This window comes from Haliotis cracherodii, unplaced genomic scaffold, assembly GCF_022045235.1.
Source record: "Haliotis cracherodii isolate W230 unplaced genomic scaffold, xgHalCrac1.p SCAF_2, whole genome shotgun sequence".
NCBI classification, from domain to species: domain Eukaryota; kingdom Metazoa; phylum Mollusca; class Gastropoda; order Lepetellida; family Haliotidae; genus Haliotis; species Haliotis cracherodii.
In genome coordinates, this window is record NW_027266275.1 from 12480674 (window position 1) to 12500521 (window position 19848).

Sequence of the window (19848 nt, forward strand, 5' to 3'; positions counted from 1 at the left end):
TTTGTAGCCTATAATTGTACATATAATTATTAATATATGCCTACCGATAATGACTGTCAAAGAAGTACTAATTTTGTAAATATAAGCATCCGCGGTGATGCGGCAGTGAAATCGGTTGTTTCAATTTGAGGGGGGTTTATTGTGATTTGATACCTCTGATTGACTAATCAAAATCGAGTATTTTCTTAATTCATCGTAGAATTGTTTTTTACAGTAGTTTCGATTTTCTAGCGGCTACAATTTATTTACAAAATAACAATGTTAGGATTACCAGTCACTCTCTATAATGCACTTAGTTAGAGTATCAACTTAGCCGTAATAAATTATCGCAAGATTTTATGCAGAATAAATTCAAATTAACGTGCCTGCCGGTTGCATGGCTTCCAAAACGATTCAAGGGGACCTTGGTCATGTGACCAATAGACAAGTCACATGACATAAACATGGCGGTTTAATCAGCTGATATCAGAATAAGGAAATGAGAAGTGTTTGAGGAGCAAGTCATGTGTACATCACGCACGGCGTGACGGTGCTTCCGCCTAGACAGTCTTCCAGACAAGTGAAACATGGGCATGAAGGACGACGAAGTGGAACTGTTTCTCAGAACCCCTCACAACTCCACCAGATTGTCCAGAAAATGGTACTTTCTTGTCGGGGTTGTCGTCGGTTTGATTACATCGTTCAGTGCATTTGCCGGAGTCTATCTAGTGTTCTTTGACCAGGTCAACAGTCAGTTTCAAAGTTGCAGCAGCCAAGATCACAATTCCGTTACACAGACTCCAGTGATAGATGTGGCATCAAGCCAGTGTGATATCTCCAAGGGCAAGTATAATTAATTTTGCATAGTAATATGACCGAATGAGAAAGTAATATGACCGAATGAGAATTTGATTGATTTAGGCATAAGAACTGACAGACGATACAACAGAGCATAATCAGAGCATAATCAGGTGGTTCAAAGTACTGTACTTCCTATAATAAATGCCCCTGAGCTTATTCTTCCAAACCCTTTGGGTCATTAAGAAACCCAGGGCTTATTAGATGATATATTGTACATGTTGAAATCAGAGGTTAGTATATGGCAGATTTCATATCAGGCCAAGGACTGAAGGCCACAGGGCTGATATGGAGGTCGAGGGTTGATGAGGATTGATATCATACACCAAAACATCAAATTGTAAAATATATCTATTTGCAAAATGAATGCAATACATTTGTTTTTACCTTGTGTGGGAGAGTTGGGAAAGCTCAACCCCCTTGTGATATGACCATCTCTATTTAGGCATGCACAATGCCTCATATCATTGATAGGTGTATGTGATAATACAAAGACATTAATTACACTAGGGAACCGTGCTCAGATATCACCTTCATCGGCAGATACATAATTTGTTAAAAGTTGTTGAATGGGGTGAGGGCATTCTGTGTCATTTCGTATCCTGGTAGTTTTGTAACCCGCACATTAATCATGCTGTGACTCTGAATCCTCTTAAGACACAAGAACCCACATCCAGGATATGTTATAAGTTTTTGAAAGGGGTGGGAGTAAGTGAGTTTTGTTATTTTGTATCCTGGTAGTTTTGCAACTCTCATTGGTTTGGTTTGTTGTTTAATGCCGCACTCAGCAATATTCCAGCTATATGAAGGCAGTCTGTAAATAATCGAGTCTGGACCAGACAATCCAGTGATTGATATCATCAGCATCAATCCACACAATTGGGATTGGTGACATGCATGAACCAAGTCAACGAGCCTGACCACCCGATCCCGTTAGTTGCCTCTTACGACAAGCATAGTCGGCTTTTACAGCAAGCATGGGTTACTGAAGACCTATTCTACCCCAATTCCTTTCATAGTTTTATGTGCGTTTTCTTTAATTTTTTTAAGATATAGTAACGTAAAACGTTTCATAAATTTTGAATAATTGGATCCATATTCCGTGTTAGTAAAACTATCCACTACCATACAGGCATGACAGGCCCTGTTCATATTTTGCTTTATGTTAATGTTACTATACTAAACAAACAAAGTTAGGGATGAGGAAATATTTGTATTTACGTACAGTCGTGCCTCGTTTATACGGACACTTGCGTCATTTCACAATTCGTCCGTATAAACGAATTTCCGTATAACTGAAACCAGCTTCTTACTGGAAGAGTTACTTGCTGACAGGTGTTTTTCCTTAAAGAGACAAATTTCCCTTTTTTTTACGGTGCTGTCACTGCGTGTCGCTTACGTTTTGCTGGTTGACAGGCCATACTTCCACAATTTTGACCACAAACGCCATATTTATCGAAGAGGATTACATGTATGTACAATAAACAAGTTCGTCTCAAACGTAACTCAGTGTCACTTGGTTAACTGACTTCTCACGAATCAAAGGATTACCACGAGAGGAAGTGTATTGTCCGGATAAGTGAGACAATTTTGTGTGCATTTCAGTGTTTTGTGTATGAAAATGACCGTCCGGTTCCGGAAACTGAATTCCGGACATACGGGTAAATTTATATATTAATTATTTCGTTTTGAATGAAAATCGTCCGAGAACCGAGGTTTCCGGATATCTGAAGTCCGTATAAGCGGGGCATGACTGTATTTGTACCATGCACATTTAAAGGTACTCAGTCTTCAGTACAAAAACTGTATTTCATCATGTTCTAAAAGGCTAGTTGTCAGCCATTTGAAAATGCCTTATTTGCTTGATTTTTACATAAAAGCATTACTATGTAACATGTCGATTTACAATAACTTACTGAATTACATTTTATGCTATCATGTCCATTATATGATGATAACAGACAGAAACTCATTCCAAATATATATTGTAACTCTTGGTTATTTAAGCATATAAGCTCAGGCAAACTAACTGATTTACTGTAAATATATTAAAGAGGCTATTGTATTATGTTCATCCCATTTGTAATACTTGTTTAATGTTGCACCAATATGTATATTTTATATGTCAATATTTATTTGTACATGGGCCTGTGGCCTTTATACTGAATAAAGAAATTGAATTGAATTACAATCTAGAATATATATATTGCAAAGTTTGTAAGATGTGTTTCTATAGTATCAGGTCTTTGGAGGGCATTTAGAATTGATACACATTAGGAAGAGAATATTGGGATGTCAACTTCTTTATTATGAGGAACACAACTTTACGGAGTATATGCTTACTCCTTCATCAGGTGAGTGAATGCCATGAGGCAGGGAGCATATATGTGTGCAGGGAAGGCCAACAAAATCAATAAGATAATATATGGTACTTTAGTATACTCATTGTATAGTACCAGATGAATTAACTGCACACGAAAACAGTAAGGCTTAGGTATCTATTTAGCAGTGTTTATATTAATGTAGCTGTCTGTTACTTGTATATTTGACAACTGTAAATTGATCTGAAACGATACATGCAGCAAAACTGTTTTTTGGTGCTGTTCCACTTTTCCAACTTAAGAATTTGATATTTCAATTAAGTATTGTCACTTTTTTATATTTTATATAGGGCTGGTACGTGTTCAAATTTACGACCCAGGTAACCAACCCCCTATTACCCGCCCCTGCCTTGGTACCCGCTCTAGGTGTCAAGAGATGGGTACAAAATGTCCGACTGGAACTAGTTTGACTGTAGCCATAGGAAAATGCACTTAGATGCACATATAGAACGATCTGGACATGCATACATTGAATATGACTGAAGTTTTATCTTTGTTCAAGCATACAAAAGTCAAAAGGAATGGGTGTATAGTCAGAAAGAAATCGGAACATTAGTGACTTGTAGTGTAGCCATGAAGTTCTAGATAACTTTTGTCATTAAACAATATATCACGTGACTAACCACGGGTCCGGGTAGTACTGTGGGTACTCGGGTCCTACTCAGTACCCAGCCGACCCGGGTACCCGTCCCAGCCCTAATTTTATGTCCTTTTATTTTTATTTATTTTTTGAAATAATAAAGTTCTAAAGTAGATTAATATGAGGAGACCAGACAGAAGTGTTCTTCATGTTATTATCAAGTTTCATCCTTTGAGAAAAGTCAAATATATACTTTGACGAAATCACTTGAAAACACTTGTTCTTGTATTTTTCGCTCACCTAACTGAAAGACAAGTGAGCAATTTGTCTGTCGTCTGGATAACTGTTGTCTTGTCTACCATCCTTCATTTTTACTTTCTGACATCTCCTCTGAACATGCAGAAGCTACAAGGGCCTATGAGTGGAAACTTTACAGGAAATATCCAAGCTATAGTGTCTTTAAAAAATGCTCAGAAAATTATGATCTAATTTTAAATATGGCCACCACACAGTGTAATGTGTACACATTACTCAGTCATATATTGATGCATCATTAAGAAATTTAGTAAGCAGTAAATCTTTTGTATGAGTAATAACACGTATAAATTTTGGGGCACATTTTGAATATTAGTTCAACTATGACCTTTGATATATTCCTATTTTCCGGTGTTTCTACAATTCAACATGTCATCTGAGAGTATAAGGCCTATGAAGCTGAAACTTTGTATGAACAATCCCAGCTATAGTGCCTCTAAAAAATGTTCACAGAATACTAGTCTCATTTTCTACATGGCTGCCACGACAGCCATATTCAATGATATTGAAAGTGTCATTTTGGCCAATTATTTTGCTTTTTCTATTGTAATGAAATAGGATCATGATGTTATGCAGCAATTACATGGTACAGAAAGCTGAAACTTGGTGTGAATAACTTCAGTATTGTAGAAAAGCCTGCAAAAAATGTTATATATTTTTTGCCCTTGAATCTATCGTTCAAATTTTGGTTCCGCTCACCATTGATCATTGTATCCATAAAAGGGTTGTATCATCATAAAATACTTTCCTCTTCTATATATAGTTCAGATGAGCTGTAGAACCTTAGGTTCCATTTTCTTTTGACAACCCTATGGTTATCAGTTTTTTTAAGTAAAAGCAACAAAACCTTTTCCATGTTCTCTGCGAATAGCCGAGTCGTTTGTATGATTCCAACTATATCGTGAGCACGTGTTTATGAATCTCTATCAAACAATAATGAAACCAGGTGGTCACGATAGGGTGAGTGTATCCTACCCCACCAGTGGCACCTGTCACAAACACATGCAAAAACAAGTCAATTGTTCACCTGAAAAAACACTGGAACACATGGTACAAGTCAAAATAGGGAATTGCATCTGACATCATTCTTGGCGCTGATGCATCAAATTTGGAAATGTTCTCCACATATCTACCATAAAAATCTTTGAAAACTTTACTGAGGCTTTGAATGTTGTAATCTTGATCTCATCACCATATGGCTGAAATATTGCTGTTGTGATGTTAAAGTTTAACTCCCTCACTGTAACCTTGATCAAACAACTTCTAAGCATAATTCGTATGACGCTCAACGGAACCTTGTTAGAAAGAACATGTTCGATTGTATCTAAAAAGTTGTGAAATGTTGACCCAAAGGACTGAAGCTGCAGGGATATTGCTCGACTTAAAGGGAAAATGACTATAGGAAAGTTGAAGTCATCCCAGTCTCGTGGTGCCAATACTATTAGTAAACCAAGAGCTTCTGCATCAGAGGCCTCAGTATCCAGGGCCCACTTGCACAAAGCGATCTTAGTGCTAAGATTATCGTAACTTCCATACTTTAACATAGGCTTACGATAGTCTTAGCGCTAAGATCGCTTTGTGCAAGTGGACCCAGGACCTGATTAAGATGATGATATTTCTGTACTCTCCTACGTCTAGGTTCTGACAGATCGGACTGCTGGCCTGAGTACCGAGATGCCACCCAGTCCAGCTGTGAAGCTCGGGGGTGCTGCTGGAGCCCGGGGGTGGAGCAAGGCGCACCCTACTGCTACTACCCTCGCAACTTTGACCGCAGTTATATGCTCACATACTCACAGAAAACCAGTACTGGGGTCATCGGACACTTGGAACGGACGACAAAGTCCCCATACCCCAATGACTCCATGACGCTACAGTTAGAGATATCAGAAGAAACTAGTGATAGACTGCACATTAAGGTAAAACATTATGGCCCTTGAATTAGCTAGATGATAGTTGCACTTTTATCATTACTTTTCATTTTCCATTTAATATTAGGCTAAAAAAAAATAGTCTTGTTTCTCAGGCACCGTCACATCATCATAAAGTTGCACGTTTCATTTTATTTCCATTTTTTTTAAAATATTAAAAATATATATATACTAAAACACAATACGATCCAATTTAGCACACATTTACTTCCCTTTACATGCACACTGCTTTACTGCGCATCACAAGTTACAGTCATGGCGGCAATGGGAGTTTGTTTACTTGTTTATGTAGGGAGGTCCTTTTCCAGGTTGATGGTACACAACTGTTTCTTTGGTTACATACTAGTTTAAGCAACAACAACAGTACCCGCCAACACTATATTTTCAAAAGTCATTGCCTGAGAATCAATTCTTTTATTTTTTTATGTGAATAATGTGGAGAAATAATTCTTGTATCCATTATTTGTTTTTGTTTCCCAGATCTATGATCCAAGCACTTCCAGATATGAGGTCCCCATTGACTTAAATAAGGAGCAGAGTGGTGGAGGGTCGTACCAAGAGTTTGACATCAAGCTGGCCAGGAACCCCTTCGGGATAATCATCAGAAGGATGTCGACAGGACAAATACTGTAGGGAATCCTGCAGTGACATCACCTTTACTTCCATACCTCACAAACATGTCTTCTTACTTATAAGGGGGCACGGGTGGCCCAGTCGTCTAAGCCGCCGCTATTCGCTGTGCAGAGTTGCGTCCCTTGCACACGCCAGTAACCTATGATTGTGGGTTCGAATCCCAGTTCGGCCTGATTATGTTTCTAGGTTTTTCGGCACCATACATACCCGTGTTCGTTGGTTTCACCGAAGTGGTTAACGTCTAAGACCTGCATCACTTGCTTTCCTCCCACATTAAGCTGACACGCCGCGATTTGACTGGAATACTGTTAAAAGTGGCGTTAAACCCAACTCACTCACTCACTCTTACTTATTAACTTTATAAACATGTCTGACCAAGCATCTAAAGTGGCTTTGCCTTGTTGACAACACAGTTTAGACTGAAACAAATAATAACAATTTTTTTTAAGCCTTATACTTTTTCCCCTTTCACTGTCAGAGATGACCTTTTCTCTGTCATGGTTGACCTTTTCACTGTCACAGTTGACCTTCACTCTCAGTGTTGACCCTTTAACTATCAGAAGTGACCATTTCACTATCAGACTTGATGCTTTTACCCTTAGACGTACGGGACCACTTCATTACCAGAGTTGACCTTTTTGAGAGGTACCAACTTGTCCTCAGATCTTTGTTTAGCGATAGCGAGAGCTAAGATCTTGTTTAAATAAGACTGAAGATAATCCAATTTTGAACAATACAATATTTGGCCAATTTATCTTCTAGGGGCACTTGTTGTTTTTTAACCCTTGATAACCCCTGCCTTTCCTTCATATCACTGTAGCTGTACAATTACTGACCACTGCACTCATCTACTAGTATTGGTCATTCTGTGTATCAGCTGAGGTAATTTGTTTGATCAATTTATTAATATGGGGCATTGTTGTTTGTTTGTGAACAGGTTTGACACAACTGGCGTGTCCCCTCTGATATTTGCTGACCAGTACCTGCAGATTGGGACTGCACTGACCACCTCCAATGTGTATGGCTTCGGGGAACACCGGTCAGGCTTCAAACTGGACACAAACTGGAAGAAAATGGTGTTCTGGAACCGAGATCAACCACCTGAGGTAGCTGTTTTAAAGTTTATGACTGTTGTAAAGTCCATGAAAACTAGCTCTCTGATTGGTCAAACACACATACAACTTGGCAAGTCTGTTTGTATCTTGTGCTGATTCTGATGAGATCAGCCTAAAACACCCTCACTGAAGAACAGGGAAATAGGAAACAAGGACCTTTTCATTTCTGGATATTGAATACAGTGGAAGTTCAATGTGTTTTGTTAACATGTGGACCCTAATAACCTTCTGGTTGCACTTGTACAAAGCGATCTTAGCGCTAAGACTATTGTAAGCCTATGTTAAAGTATGGGAGTTAGGATCATCTTAGCGCTAAGATCGATTTGTGCAAGTGGGCCCTGGTTGTTGAAATACTTATGTATGTTGTCTCCCCACTCACTTCCAGCCAAGCTTGTATGACCCCACCCTCTGTAACTGAACATGGATATTATGTTTGATAGTTTCATCCTTTTCTGTCAAACCAAACATGAACCTATGAACATGATGAATACACAATGCCATTTAGAAAGTGGTCAAATGTAACAAATGTTATAGTTTGGATAACACTTTCTTCATTCACCTCCGGGATTCAAACCCACACTCACACTCACAGACATTTGACCACTTTCTTAATGGCATTGTGTGTTCATAGCTTTCGGCAGTGAGAACCATGCCAATTTACTCTTGTCAGAGGGGTACACAAAGTACGTGATCTAGACTACCAATTGTCAGACTTTCATTTCTGTTGAAGCCACGGTGGCTGAGTGGGTTAGATCGCTGATTTTGTGTGCTGGCAATCAGGTGCCTCACTCTGAGATTGTGGGTTCGAATCCTGGACGTTACTCAACCCAAATAAGTACTAGTACCTTCTTTGATAGGCATTTAGAAGTTGGAGTACTTAGTAAGGATAAGAATATATGGATGGACAACTTCTTTATTACAATTAAGAGCGACGTTTCAGTGTGGGTCACTTGCTTGATAACGGTGTTAGAAACTACACTGAAATGTCATTCTTAATTGTAATAAAGAAGTTGTTCATCCATAAATTCTTATCCTTACTAAGTACTAGTATGTGTACTTTACTAAGTAACTAAGTACAAAGTCAGTGTTATCCCAAATCAAACATTTGTTAAACATGTACTAGTATGTATACTTTACTAAGTTACTAAGTACTAAGTCAGTGTTATCCCAAATCAAACATTTGTTGAACATGAACCTTTACGGAGCCCAGGCTCTGTAGAACATGGATAATATATTTGATTTTATGATTCTTTTCTGTGAAGCCAAACCTGAACCTGTATGGGGCCCACCCTTTGTACCTCAATATGGATGAGCAGCACAATGCACACGGGGTGTTCCTGCTCAACAGTAACGCTATGGGTAAGATGTCTGACAGTTGCAGCAGTGCAATACAGAGTCCGGAGATGTAGCAAAGTATTAATCATGATTATGATAGGGATGTAACTATGTGCATGTTGTCATAGATACATCATCTTATGTACAAGTTGTCATGGATACATCATCTAAAGTACATGTTGTCATGGGTACATCACCTAATGTACATGTTGTCATGGCAACAATATCTTGTTTTCAAGTTCATAAAACTTCATGTCTGTCTCTCAGTCATCAGGGTTGTTGTGTGGAAAGTCGGTATCATGAAAAATTAACAAAAACTTTCGTTGACAGTGTCTATGTCTGGAAATGCTTCATAACATTTGCTAATCTGAAAAAACATTTTTCTCCAAACTGATAGTCAAAAGTGATTTTGATTAAATGGACATAATCTGTATATAAAACAAACTGGTCATAAAAGTTCCAGGTGTAAAAAGAAAGCTTCATCTCGAAGTTGCGTTTGTCTTGAAATTGTAAAATATCCCCAAATTTGAACAGTTTGTGTCAAGAAATCGTCTAACTTCCACACAGCCTGATAAATAAAAAAATAAACTTGCCCTTATTGTAAATGACAAAAAAATTTTTTTTATTATTTCTAATAAGTTATCAAATCCCATCAACAGATACATATACAATTAAATGACGAATAATGAGGACATTTTATGTATTTATCTCTAATTAATCACAATATTAGTAAACCAGGTAAGGCCATTTGCACAGTTCCTCTCCCTGCTAGTATATTATCGCCAGGTAGTTTTCATATTATCCCCCTGTTGGTTGTTAATAATTCATCATAAACTCTCCACTAATGAAATGGTTATAGTTTCACACCTTACTGACTTGGTTTCAGAGGTTGACTTTCAACCATTTAATGGCACCGGTGCTGTGACCTACCGAGCTTTGGGTGGTATTCTTGACTTCTACATCTTCCTTGGTCCGACACCAGACAAGGTAGTCCAGCAGTACACCAGCCTCATAGGGAGACCGTACCTGCCGCCATTTTGGTCACTCGGCTTCCAGATGTGCAAATATGGCTACAACAATGCTGAGGAACTGAAGAAAGTGATTGCAAGAAACAGGGCTGCCAAAATGCCATATGTATGTGTCAATATACCTTATGTATGTGCCAAAATACCTTATGTATGTGTCAAAATACCTTATGTATGTGCCAAAATACCTTATGTATGTGTCAAAATACCTTATGTATATACCAAAATACCTTATGCATAATTTGACCACAGACTACTTGCTTTGTAACACAGAGGAATGAATATGATCTGTAGTCTGTGGCAATCCTAAATTCTTCAAAACATTTTTTTAAAAACTGATGGATATTTAATTCATAGGCAAGTGTAACTTACAATACAAATAACACAACAACCCATTGATTTCTAGGATGTCCAGTGGAACGACATCGACTACATGAAAGCTCACCTTGACTGGACGTATGACAACATGACATACCTTGGTCTGCCGGACATTGTGGCCGACCTTCACAACAACAGCCAGCGATATGTTATCATTGTGGTGAGTTGAGGCAGGTGCTCAGCTAAGGTTGTGTGTTGTTTATTTCTTATCCTTGTTTATTCTGTGGCTGTACAGCTCTGTATCTTTTGAGATTGAAGATGCATTGAAGATCACAATCATTTAAGGGGTAATGAAATTATGAAGTTTCTTTTCCTGTTTGGGCCCACTGAGTGAGTAAGTGAGTTGGGTTTAACACCACTTTTAACAGTAGTCCAGTTACCGGTATATCATGACGTGTCAGCTTTATGTGGGTGGAAAGCCCAAAGTGATGCAGGTCTCAGAGGTTTACCCCCTCGGTGAAACCCACGAGCACAGGTATGGTGCTGACAAACCTAGAAACATGATTAGGGCAAACCGGGATTCCAACTTACAATCATAGGTTTCTGGTGTGCCCAAGGGATTCAAGTCTGCAAAGCAAATCGTGGCACCTTAGATGAGTGGGCCACCCGTGCCCCCTTTAGCCTACTGGAAATGTAACATTTAAACATGTTAAAGTTATTATAAACCTGTTAAGTTATTTGAAATGTTCATGTGAATGACTGCTTGTCTTATTGCTTTCTTAAGTTTTGGATACTTTTCCATATGGCAGTGAAGCTGTTGAACGCTTAACAATTTTAAATTATTTAACATTTAATCTTTAACAGCCAACTATGAGACGGCTCGTGACCCTGCATGAATGTTTTACATCTACATGTTCGTACTGCCTTTATCCTTTCTCCTAAGAAAATAAGCTTGGGTTAAGTCAGCTATTTTGACACATCAAAAGCTTCCTCAACAATCAGAATTGTTAAAAAATGAAATTGTTGGTAGCAAAAAGATATTCATATGTACATATCTGATAACTTTCATGTCCAGAGTTGCATCCCTTATTTGTGACAGGATTCGATTATACACAAAGATCCACTCCGATTAATCTTGGTTTGTCAGTACCACAGTTTTGCATGCTGGTTTCACCAAAACAGTAACTTACTATCATCACTATAGTCCCTCCTCCCCGTTTGACTGAAAGTCTTTGATGTGAACCCCACTCCCTCAATCACTCACTCACTGCTGATGACATCCTCCTGTATTCCAGGACCCCGGGATATCTGTGACCCAGCAGCCAGGAACCTACCCCTCCTACGATGAAGGGATCAAGGATGATATCTTCGTCAAAGCTGACAACGGGTCAAATCTCGTTGGCAAGGTAATTCTGATTATTTCATGACTTGTCTCATGAACATGAGCAAGTTTCTGAACTAGCTGACAAGCACTCCCAAATCTTCTTCATCTATTTAGTTACAATAAGAACCATTTGAGAGGTTCTTTAAATTTAGGTGAGTGGTTTAAGATAAAAGTAGTGTTAAACCTGAAAATACACTATGAATGCATTGATAGCTATTTATTTGTGTCTGTGGTATTAACATGATTAGAAAATAATCCTTTATTATAATCATTAGGACATCATCAATTGAGGATTCTAGCAAATAACCAAAAAATAAACTCAGACAACCCACTCCCTGTGTTCTACACGTCTTCCACCCCTGTGTTCTACTTGTCCTCCACCCCCTGTGTTCTACACGTCCTCCACCCCCTGTGTTCTACACGTCCTCCACCCCCTGTGTTCTACACGTCCTCCACCCCCTGTGTTCTACACGTCCTCCACCCCCTGTGTTCTACACGTCCTCCACCCCTGTGTTCTACACGTCCTCCACCCCCTGTGTTCTACATGTCATCCACCCCCTGTGTTCTACACGTCCTCCACCCCCTGTGTTCTACACGTCCTCCACCCCGTGTTCTACACGTCCTCCTACCCCTGTGTTCTACACATCCTCCACCCCCTGTGTTCTACACATCCTCCACCCCCTTTGTTCTACACGTCCTCAACCCCTGTGTTCTACACATCCTTCACCCCCTGTGTTCTACATATCCTCCACCCCCTGCATTCTACACGTCCTCCACCCCTGTGTTCTACACGTCCTCCACCCCCTGCGTTCTACACATCCTTCACCCCCTGTGTTCTACATATCCTCCACCCCCTGCGTTCTACACGTCCTCCACCCCCTGTGTTCTACACGTCCTCCACCCCCTGTGTTCTACACGTCCTCCACCCCCTGTGTTCTACACGTCCTCCACCCCCTGTGTTCTACACGTCCTCCTACCCCTGTGTTCAACACGTCCTCAACCCCTGTGTTCTACACATCCTTCACCCCCTGTGTTCTACATATCCTCCACCCCCTGCGTTCTACACGTCCTCCACCCCTGTGTTCTACACGTCCTCCACCCCCTGCGTTCTACACATCCTCCACCCCTGTGTTCTACACATCCTCCACCCCCTGCATTCTACACATCCTCCACCCCCTGTGTTCTACACGTCCTCAACCCCTGTGTTCTACACATCCTCCACCCCTGTGTTCTACACGTCCTCCACCCCTGTGTTCTACACGTCCTCCACCCCCTGCGTTCTACACATCCTCCACCCCCTGCATTCTACACATCCTCCACCCCCTGTGTTCTACACGTCCTCCACCCCTGTGTTCTACACATCCTCCACCCCTGTGTTCTACACATCCTCCACCCCTGCATTCTACACGTCCTCCACCCCCTGTGTTCTACACGTCCTCCACCCCCTTTGTTCTACACATCCTCCACCCCCTGTGTTCTACACGTCCTCCACCCCTGTGTTCTACACATCCTCCACCCCTGTGTTCTACACGTCCTCCACCCCTGTGTTCTACACGTCCTCCACCCCCTGCGTTCTACACATCCTCCACCCCCTGCATTCTACACATCCTCCACCCCCTGTGTTCTACACGTCCTCCACCCCTGTGTTCTACACATCCTCCACCCCTGTGTTCTACACATCCTCCACCCCTGCATTCTACACGTCCTCCACCCCCTGTGTTCTACACGTCCTCCACCCCCTTTGTTCTACACATCCTCCACCCCCTGTGTTCTACACGTCCTCCACCCCTGTGTTCTACACGTCCTCCACCCCCTCTGTTCTACATGTCTCACACCCCCTGTGTTCTACATGTCCCCCACCCCCTGTGTTCTACATGTCCCCCACCCCCTGTGTTCTACATGTCCTCCACCCCCTTTGTTCTACACATCCTCCACCCCGTGTTCTACACGTCCTCCACCCCCTGTGTTCTACACGTCCTCCACCCCCTGTGTTCTACACGTCCTCCACCCCCTGTGTTCTACTCATCCTCCACCCCCTGTGTTCTACATGTCCTCCACCCCCTGTGTTCTACACATCCTCCACCCCTGTGTTCTACACGTCCTCCACCCCCTGTGTTCTACACGTCCACCACCCCGTGTTCTACACATCCTCCACCCCTGTGTTCTACATGTCTTCCACCCCCTGTGTTCTACACGTCCTCCACCCCCTGTGTTCTACATGTCATCCACCCCCTGTGTTCTACACATCCTCCACCCCTGTGTTCTACATGTCCTCCACCCCCTGTGTTCTACACGTCCTCCACCCCCTGTGTTCTACACATCCTCCACCCCCTATGTTCTACTCATCCTCCACCCCCTGTGTTCTACACATCCTCCACCCCCTGTGTTCTACACGTCCTCCACCCCCTGTGTTCTACACGTCCCCCACCCCCTGTGTTCTACTCATCCTCCACCCCTGTGTTCTACATGTCCTCCACCCCCTGTGTTCTACACGTCCCCCACCCCCTGTGTTCTACACATCCTCCACCCCCTGTGTTCTACTCATCCTCCACCCCTGTGTTCTACACATCCTCCACCCCCTGTGTTCTACACATCCTCCACCCCTGTGTTCTACATGTCCTCCACCCCGTGTGTTCTACACGTCCTCCACCCCGTGTGTTCTACACGTCCTCCACCCCCTGTGTTCTACACGTCCTCCACCCCTATGTTCTACACATCCTCCACCCCCTGTGTTCTACACGTCCTCCACCCCCTGTGTTCTACATGTCCTCCACCCCCTGTGTTCTACACGTCCCCCACCCCCTATGTTCTACTCATCCTCCACCCCCTGTGTTCTACACGTCCTCCACCCCTATGTTCTACACATCCTCCACCCCGTGTGTTCTACACGTCCTCCACCCCCTGTGTTCTACACGTCCCCCACCCCCTGTGTTCTACACATCCTCCACCCCCTGTGTTCTACTCATCCTCCACCCCTGTGTTCTACACATCCTCCACCCCCTGTGTTCTACACATCCTCCACCCCTGTGTTCTACATGTCCTCCACCCCGTGTGTTCTACACGTCCTCCACCCCGTGTGTTCTACACGTCCTCCACCCCCTGTGTTCTACACGTCCTCCACCCCTATGTTCTACACATCCTCCACCCCGTGTGTTCTACACGTCCTCCACCCCCTGTGTTCTACATGTCCTCCACCCCCTGTGTTCTACACGTCCCCCACCCCCTATGTTCTACTCATCCTCCACCCCTATGTTCTACACATCCCCCACCCCTGTGTTGTAGGTGTGGCCAGGCCTGACAGTGTTCCCGGACTTCTTCCACCCCAACAGTTCAGCGTGGTGGTACAGACAAGCTAAGATGTACCACGACCAGGTTCCCTACGACGGTCTGTGGGTGGTCAGTAGAACCTCTGAACTACATACATACAACTAATGGATGCACACCCTTTTCTTGTTCCCACTGTATCTTAGACAGTCACATGTACAAAACCCTGTGGGAATTCCGTGTTAGAATACGCCTCCAGTAACCCATGCTTGTCGTAAGAGGCGACCAGTGGATGCACACCCTTTTCTTGTTCACACTGTATCTTAAACAGTCACATGTACAAAACCTGGTTGTTTCAGTATTCAGAGCTGAACAAAATATTGAAAAATATGAAACACTTAAGGCTTTATCAGTACTAAATCATGAAATGTACACTCATATTTTCACTGACATTTAAAGAAATGTATTTAATGAAAGAGTATCCACTGTACTCTATTGTCAAAGTAATTCACTTGCAAACTTGTTAATGCAATGTCACTCATCATGGAACAAACAGTCGTTCAATTTTTAGAAAACAATTTTTCTAAATACTATGCATAATTTTTTTTTCAAATTACCTCTGAATCCAATGACCGGTCACTTAAAACTTTCTCTATTTTCCAGTGTAATTTCTGGTCAGTGTCTGTTATATGAATTTATCTGTCAAAATAATATATGATAGATCATATAAATATGCCATTCTGACAAGATTCAAGATACTAAGCGTCACAAAGAAAGATATTGGTTAACATGTGTAAGCATTTCTCCCAGGATATGAATGAGCCATCTAACTTCGTGACCGGCTCCATCTCGGGCTGCACCAGCAACTCGCTAGACAACCCTCCCTTCGTCCCACCCAGTAAGTGCTGCCTTCATCAGTGGTGTACTCTGTGACATAATGAGGACTAAGTGACTAGAATGATATGATGCTGTGCTATAACCGATGATATCACATGCTTCCATGACAACAGAACTGCCTAGTTGTCAAGATCAACTAAATCAAAGTTTTTCTGACACTATTAATCAACTTCAAAAGGAAGCAGTAATTATGTTGCCTTGCTAAATACCATGTTTTTGAAATTTGGAACATGATACTTATCAAGATAAACATTAATATGTAATACTTCATTATAATTAATGTGAGGGGGATATTTTGACTCCATCGTTTCAATCCTGACAATAGTATCTTCAGAAAGTTACTGTCACAATAATAACAAAGATATCATCCAAGTAAGATGTCCTCATCTACTGCCCTTAAATAGTTTATGCACTCTTTCTTCAAAATCACCAGTTTCGTTTTTGCTTCAAGAACATCATTTATATTTCCTTGAAATGGTCTGTACAATGCCGCCCCCAACAGCTTTTGATCATATAGCCTTGAAATCATCGGTGCAATGTCTTTGCGCCAAAGCTATAAATTATATATCATCCTTGAAATCGTCTGTACAATGTGCCCTCACCCCAGCTATCGATTATATATCTTTGGAATCATCTTTGAAATCATCTGTACAATCCCCCCCACAGCTATCGATGGGTCCAGTCTGATGGCAGGGACGCTGTGTCCGTCAGCCAAACACAGCCTCTCCACCCACTACAACCTCCACAACATGTACGGGCTCAGTGAGATGAAGGTCACCAGCAGGTGAGGGGCGGCTTCAAATGATGGCACTGTGTCCAGGCTCACACACTGTCCTGTAGGATAACACACTCTCTTATCACTGGTCACACACTGTCCTGTGGGATAACACACTCTCTTATCACTGGTCACACACTGTCCTGTAGGATAACACACTCTCTTATCACTGGTCACACACTGTCCTGTAGGATAACACACTCTCTTATCACTGGTCACACACTGTCCTGTGGGATAACACACTCTCTTATCACTGGTCACACACTGTCCTGTAGGATAACACACTCTCTTATCACTGGTCACACACTGTCCTGTAGGATAACACACTCTCTTATCACTGGTCACACACTGTCCTGTAGGATAACACACTCTCTAATCGCCTCCGTGGTCTAATGGTAGAGCGTCTGCCCGGAAAGCGGAAGGTCCGGGGTTCGATCCCCAGCCGCGTTAGACGTTAAAAGATGGTACTTGTTGTTATCCTGTCTGGCGCTCGGCATTCAGGGGCTAAAACAAGGACTGGTCGGCTCGGAGTCAGTATACTGTATCTGAGTGGGATATTCATGTTAAACTGCGGCATGGTATCTCGGTGAGCTAGCAGTATAAATCGGCATCAGTCCGGACTAGTACAAGCAGCCACAAACACACATACACGTGCATGCATGTGGGGAAAAACAGGTGAGTGAGCTTGCACGTTTACTGTTTCATTCCTTCTTGGCCTTGGGTATCAAAGGGTTGTTTGGACAATAAATATCCATGAATTTCGCTTAATGTCCTGTACATGATGATACATTTGAGCAGAAAGGGAATTCACTCAACTGAAATATTGTGATTCCTCAACATTCAGTAGTAATAAAAGTAGTCCGCCTTGGTGGACGTGGCTAAATGTTTTTCATTTATTGGGAAATGAGCGCAATAACATGTGACCAATTGAGCTAATCAGAATGCATGAATTACAATGAACACAACTAATATTTATATATTTCAACTTGTAATGGCAGATGTCTTCACATCAGGCTGGTAAATTTTAAGTTTTGGGAGTAAAGTTACTTAGAATGCATTCACTACACTGTTACAATAGTCCCTTCCCCTGGAGGATTCTGGGGGCACGGGTCGCCCAGCTGTGCGGAGTTCGCTCTGCCAGAAACCTATGATCGTGGGCTTGAATCCCGATTCGCCCCAATTATGTTTCAAGTTTTATCAGTACCATACCTGTGCTCAGGGTTTTGCCAAAGTGGTAAACATCTAAGACCTGAGTCACTTCAGGATTTCCTCCCATATCACGCTGACATGCCATGATATAAATGGAATACGTACTGTTCAAAGTGGCGTTAAACCAAACTCACTCCCTTGGGGCTTCTGGGGCAGAATAAGTCCCAACACCAAAGATTGATGAAACAGATCTGGATGGTTGCAATGTGCTTCCTGGTGAATTGTGTTTTGTAAGCTGACAGTATGGATGTTTGCTCATGATATCAACCATTGGTTTCCCTTGGCCAGAGTTGTTTGTCTAAGGTTGTTGTTATGTAGTCTTGGGTTGTTTGTAGGTTATAGTGCACCCAATGCAGACCCTTTTCTTGTTCACACTGTATCTTAGACAGTCACATGTACAAAATCCTGTGGGAATTCCGTGTTAGAATACGCCTCCAGTAACCCACGCTTGTCGTAAGAGGCGACCAATGGATCAGGTGGTCAGGCTCACTGACTTGGTTGATCATGTGTCATTGTACCCCAAAGGTAAGGAGCATTATATCAATCACTGGATTGTCTGAACCAGACTCGATTATTTACAGACTATTGTGATATTGCTGAAATATTGCTGAGTGTTGTGTTAAACAACAACATGTACAATATGAAGCAGACATGATGCTTCCTTTCCAGTGTGTTGAAGAAGCTGTTGAACAAGCGTAGTATCGTGTTGTCTCGGTCAACATACCCCAGCGCAGGCGTGTACGGCAGCCACTGGCTTGGAGACAACCTCTCCAGCTGGGTCGACCTTTACTACTCCATCCCAGGTAAGCTGTGCATCCGGAGCCCAAGAGTGGGGTGCAGGAGTTTGCATCCCAGAGTTGGAAGCCTTGTAACATTTATACATGGAGTAGCGCTGTTATCGGGACTCATGGTAAGAACATAGGCCCCCATCAGTTTATCCTGGTCTGGATCAGAGCAGGTGTACTTAGTTAATTGTGTGTCATTGTGTCCAACCTTGGATCGATGCTCATGTTGTCAATCACTGGATTGTCTAGTCCAGACTTGATTTTTTACTGACCGCTGTTTTGTATCTGGAATAGTGCCTGGTGCAGCATTAAAGAAACATGGCAGGCTAAATGTAAACCTATTACTACACTACAACTAAATTATTAGTTGACATGTTTCAGGGGGCACAGGTGATACAGTCTGCTGAGACACCACAAATCACTGTGAAGAATTGTGTCCCATTGTCATGCCAGAATCCGCCGATCATGACTTCGCAAACCCAGATTAAAGCTATTTTCTTGTCATATTACAAATAATTTGATCACATTCCAGGTATTTTGATCACATTCCAGGTATTTTGATTGATTCAAGGTATTTTGATCATATTCAAGGTATTTTGATCATATTACAATTAATTTGACCATTCCAGGTATTTTGATCCTGTTCCAGGTATTTTGAACTTCCAAATGTTTGGAATCCCTTTTGTTGGTGTCGACATCTGTGGTTTCCGTGGTGACACCAATGTAGAGCTGTGTACTCGGTGGATGCAGGTTGGAGCTTTCTACCCCTTCATGCGGAACCACAACAGTGGGAAGAAGGTACGTCACCTGGTGGATGTAACATGCGGTGTGGAGGAGCTGGAGCTAGGTGCATCTGAATATTCCTGAAGCAGGAGATGCTTTTAACATTACAATGATGGAGATGTACAGAAGCCATATTTAAGATTCAGTTTCTGACATCTTCTGACATGAGGGCCACGCAATGCACTATCATCAATTTGCCGTGCAGAGTTACGTACCTTGGGCACTTCAGAAACCTGTGATTGTGGGTTCGAATCCTAGTTGGCCCTGATTATGTTTCTAGGTTT

General features: G+C 42.1%; 2 protein-coding genes across 2 annotated transcripts in view; both read left to right on the plus strand.

Moving 5' to 3' along the window:
- The first annotated feature begins 442 nt into the window (after window positions 1-442).
- LOC139469799 (lysosomal alpha-glucosidase-like) overlaps window positions 443-19848 on the plus strand; it is a 32570-nt gene continuing 13164 nt past the window's right edge. The window contains exons 1-13 of the mRNA XM_071252095.1: window positions 443-822; window positions 5752-6029; window positions 6522-6670; window positions 7612-7780; window positions 9052-9148; window positions 10011-10258; window positions 10556-10687; window positions 11763-11873; window positions 15134-15247; window positions 15926-16013; window positions 16679-16796; window positions 18666-18799; window positions 19431-19579. Of these exons, the coding sequence (XP_071108196.1) occupies window positions 567-822; window positions 5752-6029; window positions 6522-6670; window positions 7612-7780; window positions 9052-9148; window positions 10011-10258; window positions 10556-10687; window positions 11763-11873; window positions 15134-15247; window positions 15926-16013; window positions 16679-16796; window positions 18666-18799; window positions 19431-19579 (2043 nt within the window). The 5' untranslated portion in view covers window positions 443-566. The remainder of the gene's footprint in view (window positions 823-5751; window positions 6030-6521; window positions 6671-7611; window positions 7781-9051; window positions 9149-10010; window positions 10259-10555; window positions 10688-11762; window positions 11874-15133; window positions 15248-15925; window positions 16014-16678; window positions 16797-18665; window positions 18800-19430; window positions 19580-19848) is intronic.
- LOC139468837 (uncharacterized) lies at window positions 11909-14870 on the plus strand (the record flags this gene model as incomplete). Its single annotated transcript, XM_071250973.1, has 3 exons — window positions 11909-11916; window positions 12175-14771; window positions 14836-14870. Coding segments are annotated over exons 1-3 (2640 nt in total), but the record flags the coding sequence as incomplete, so codon positions are not given.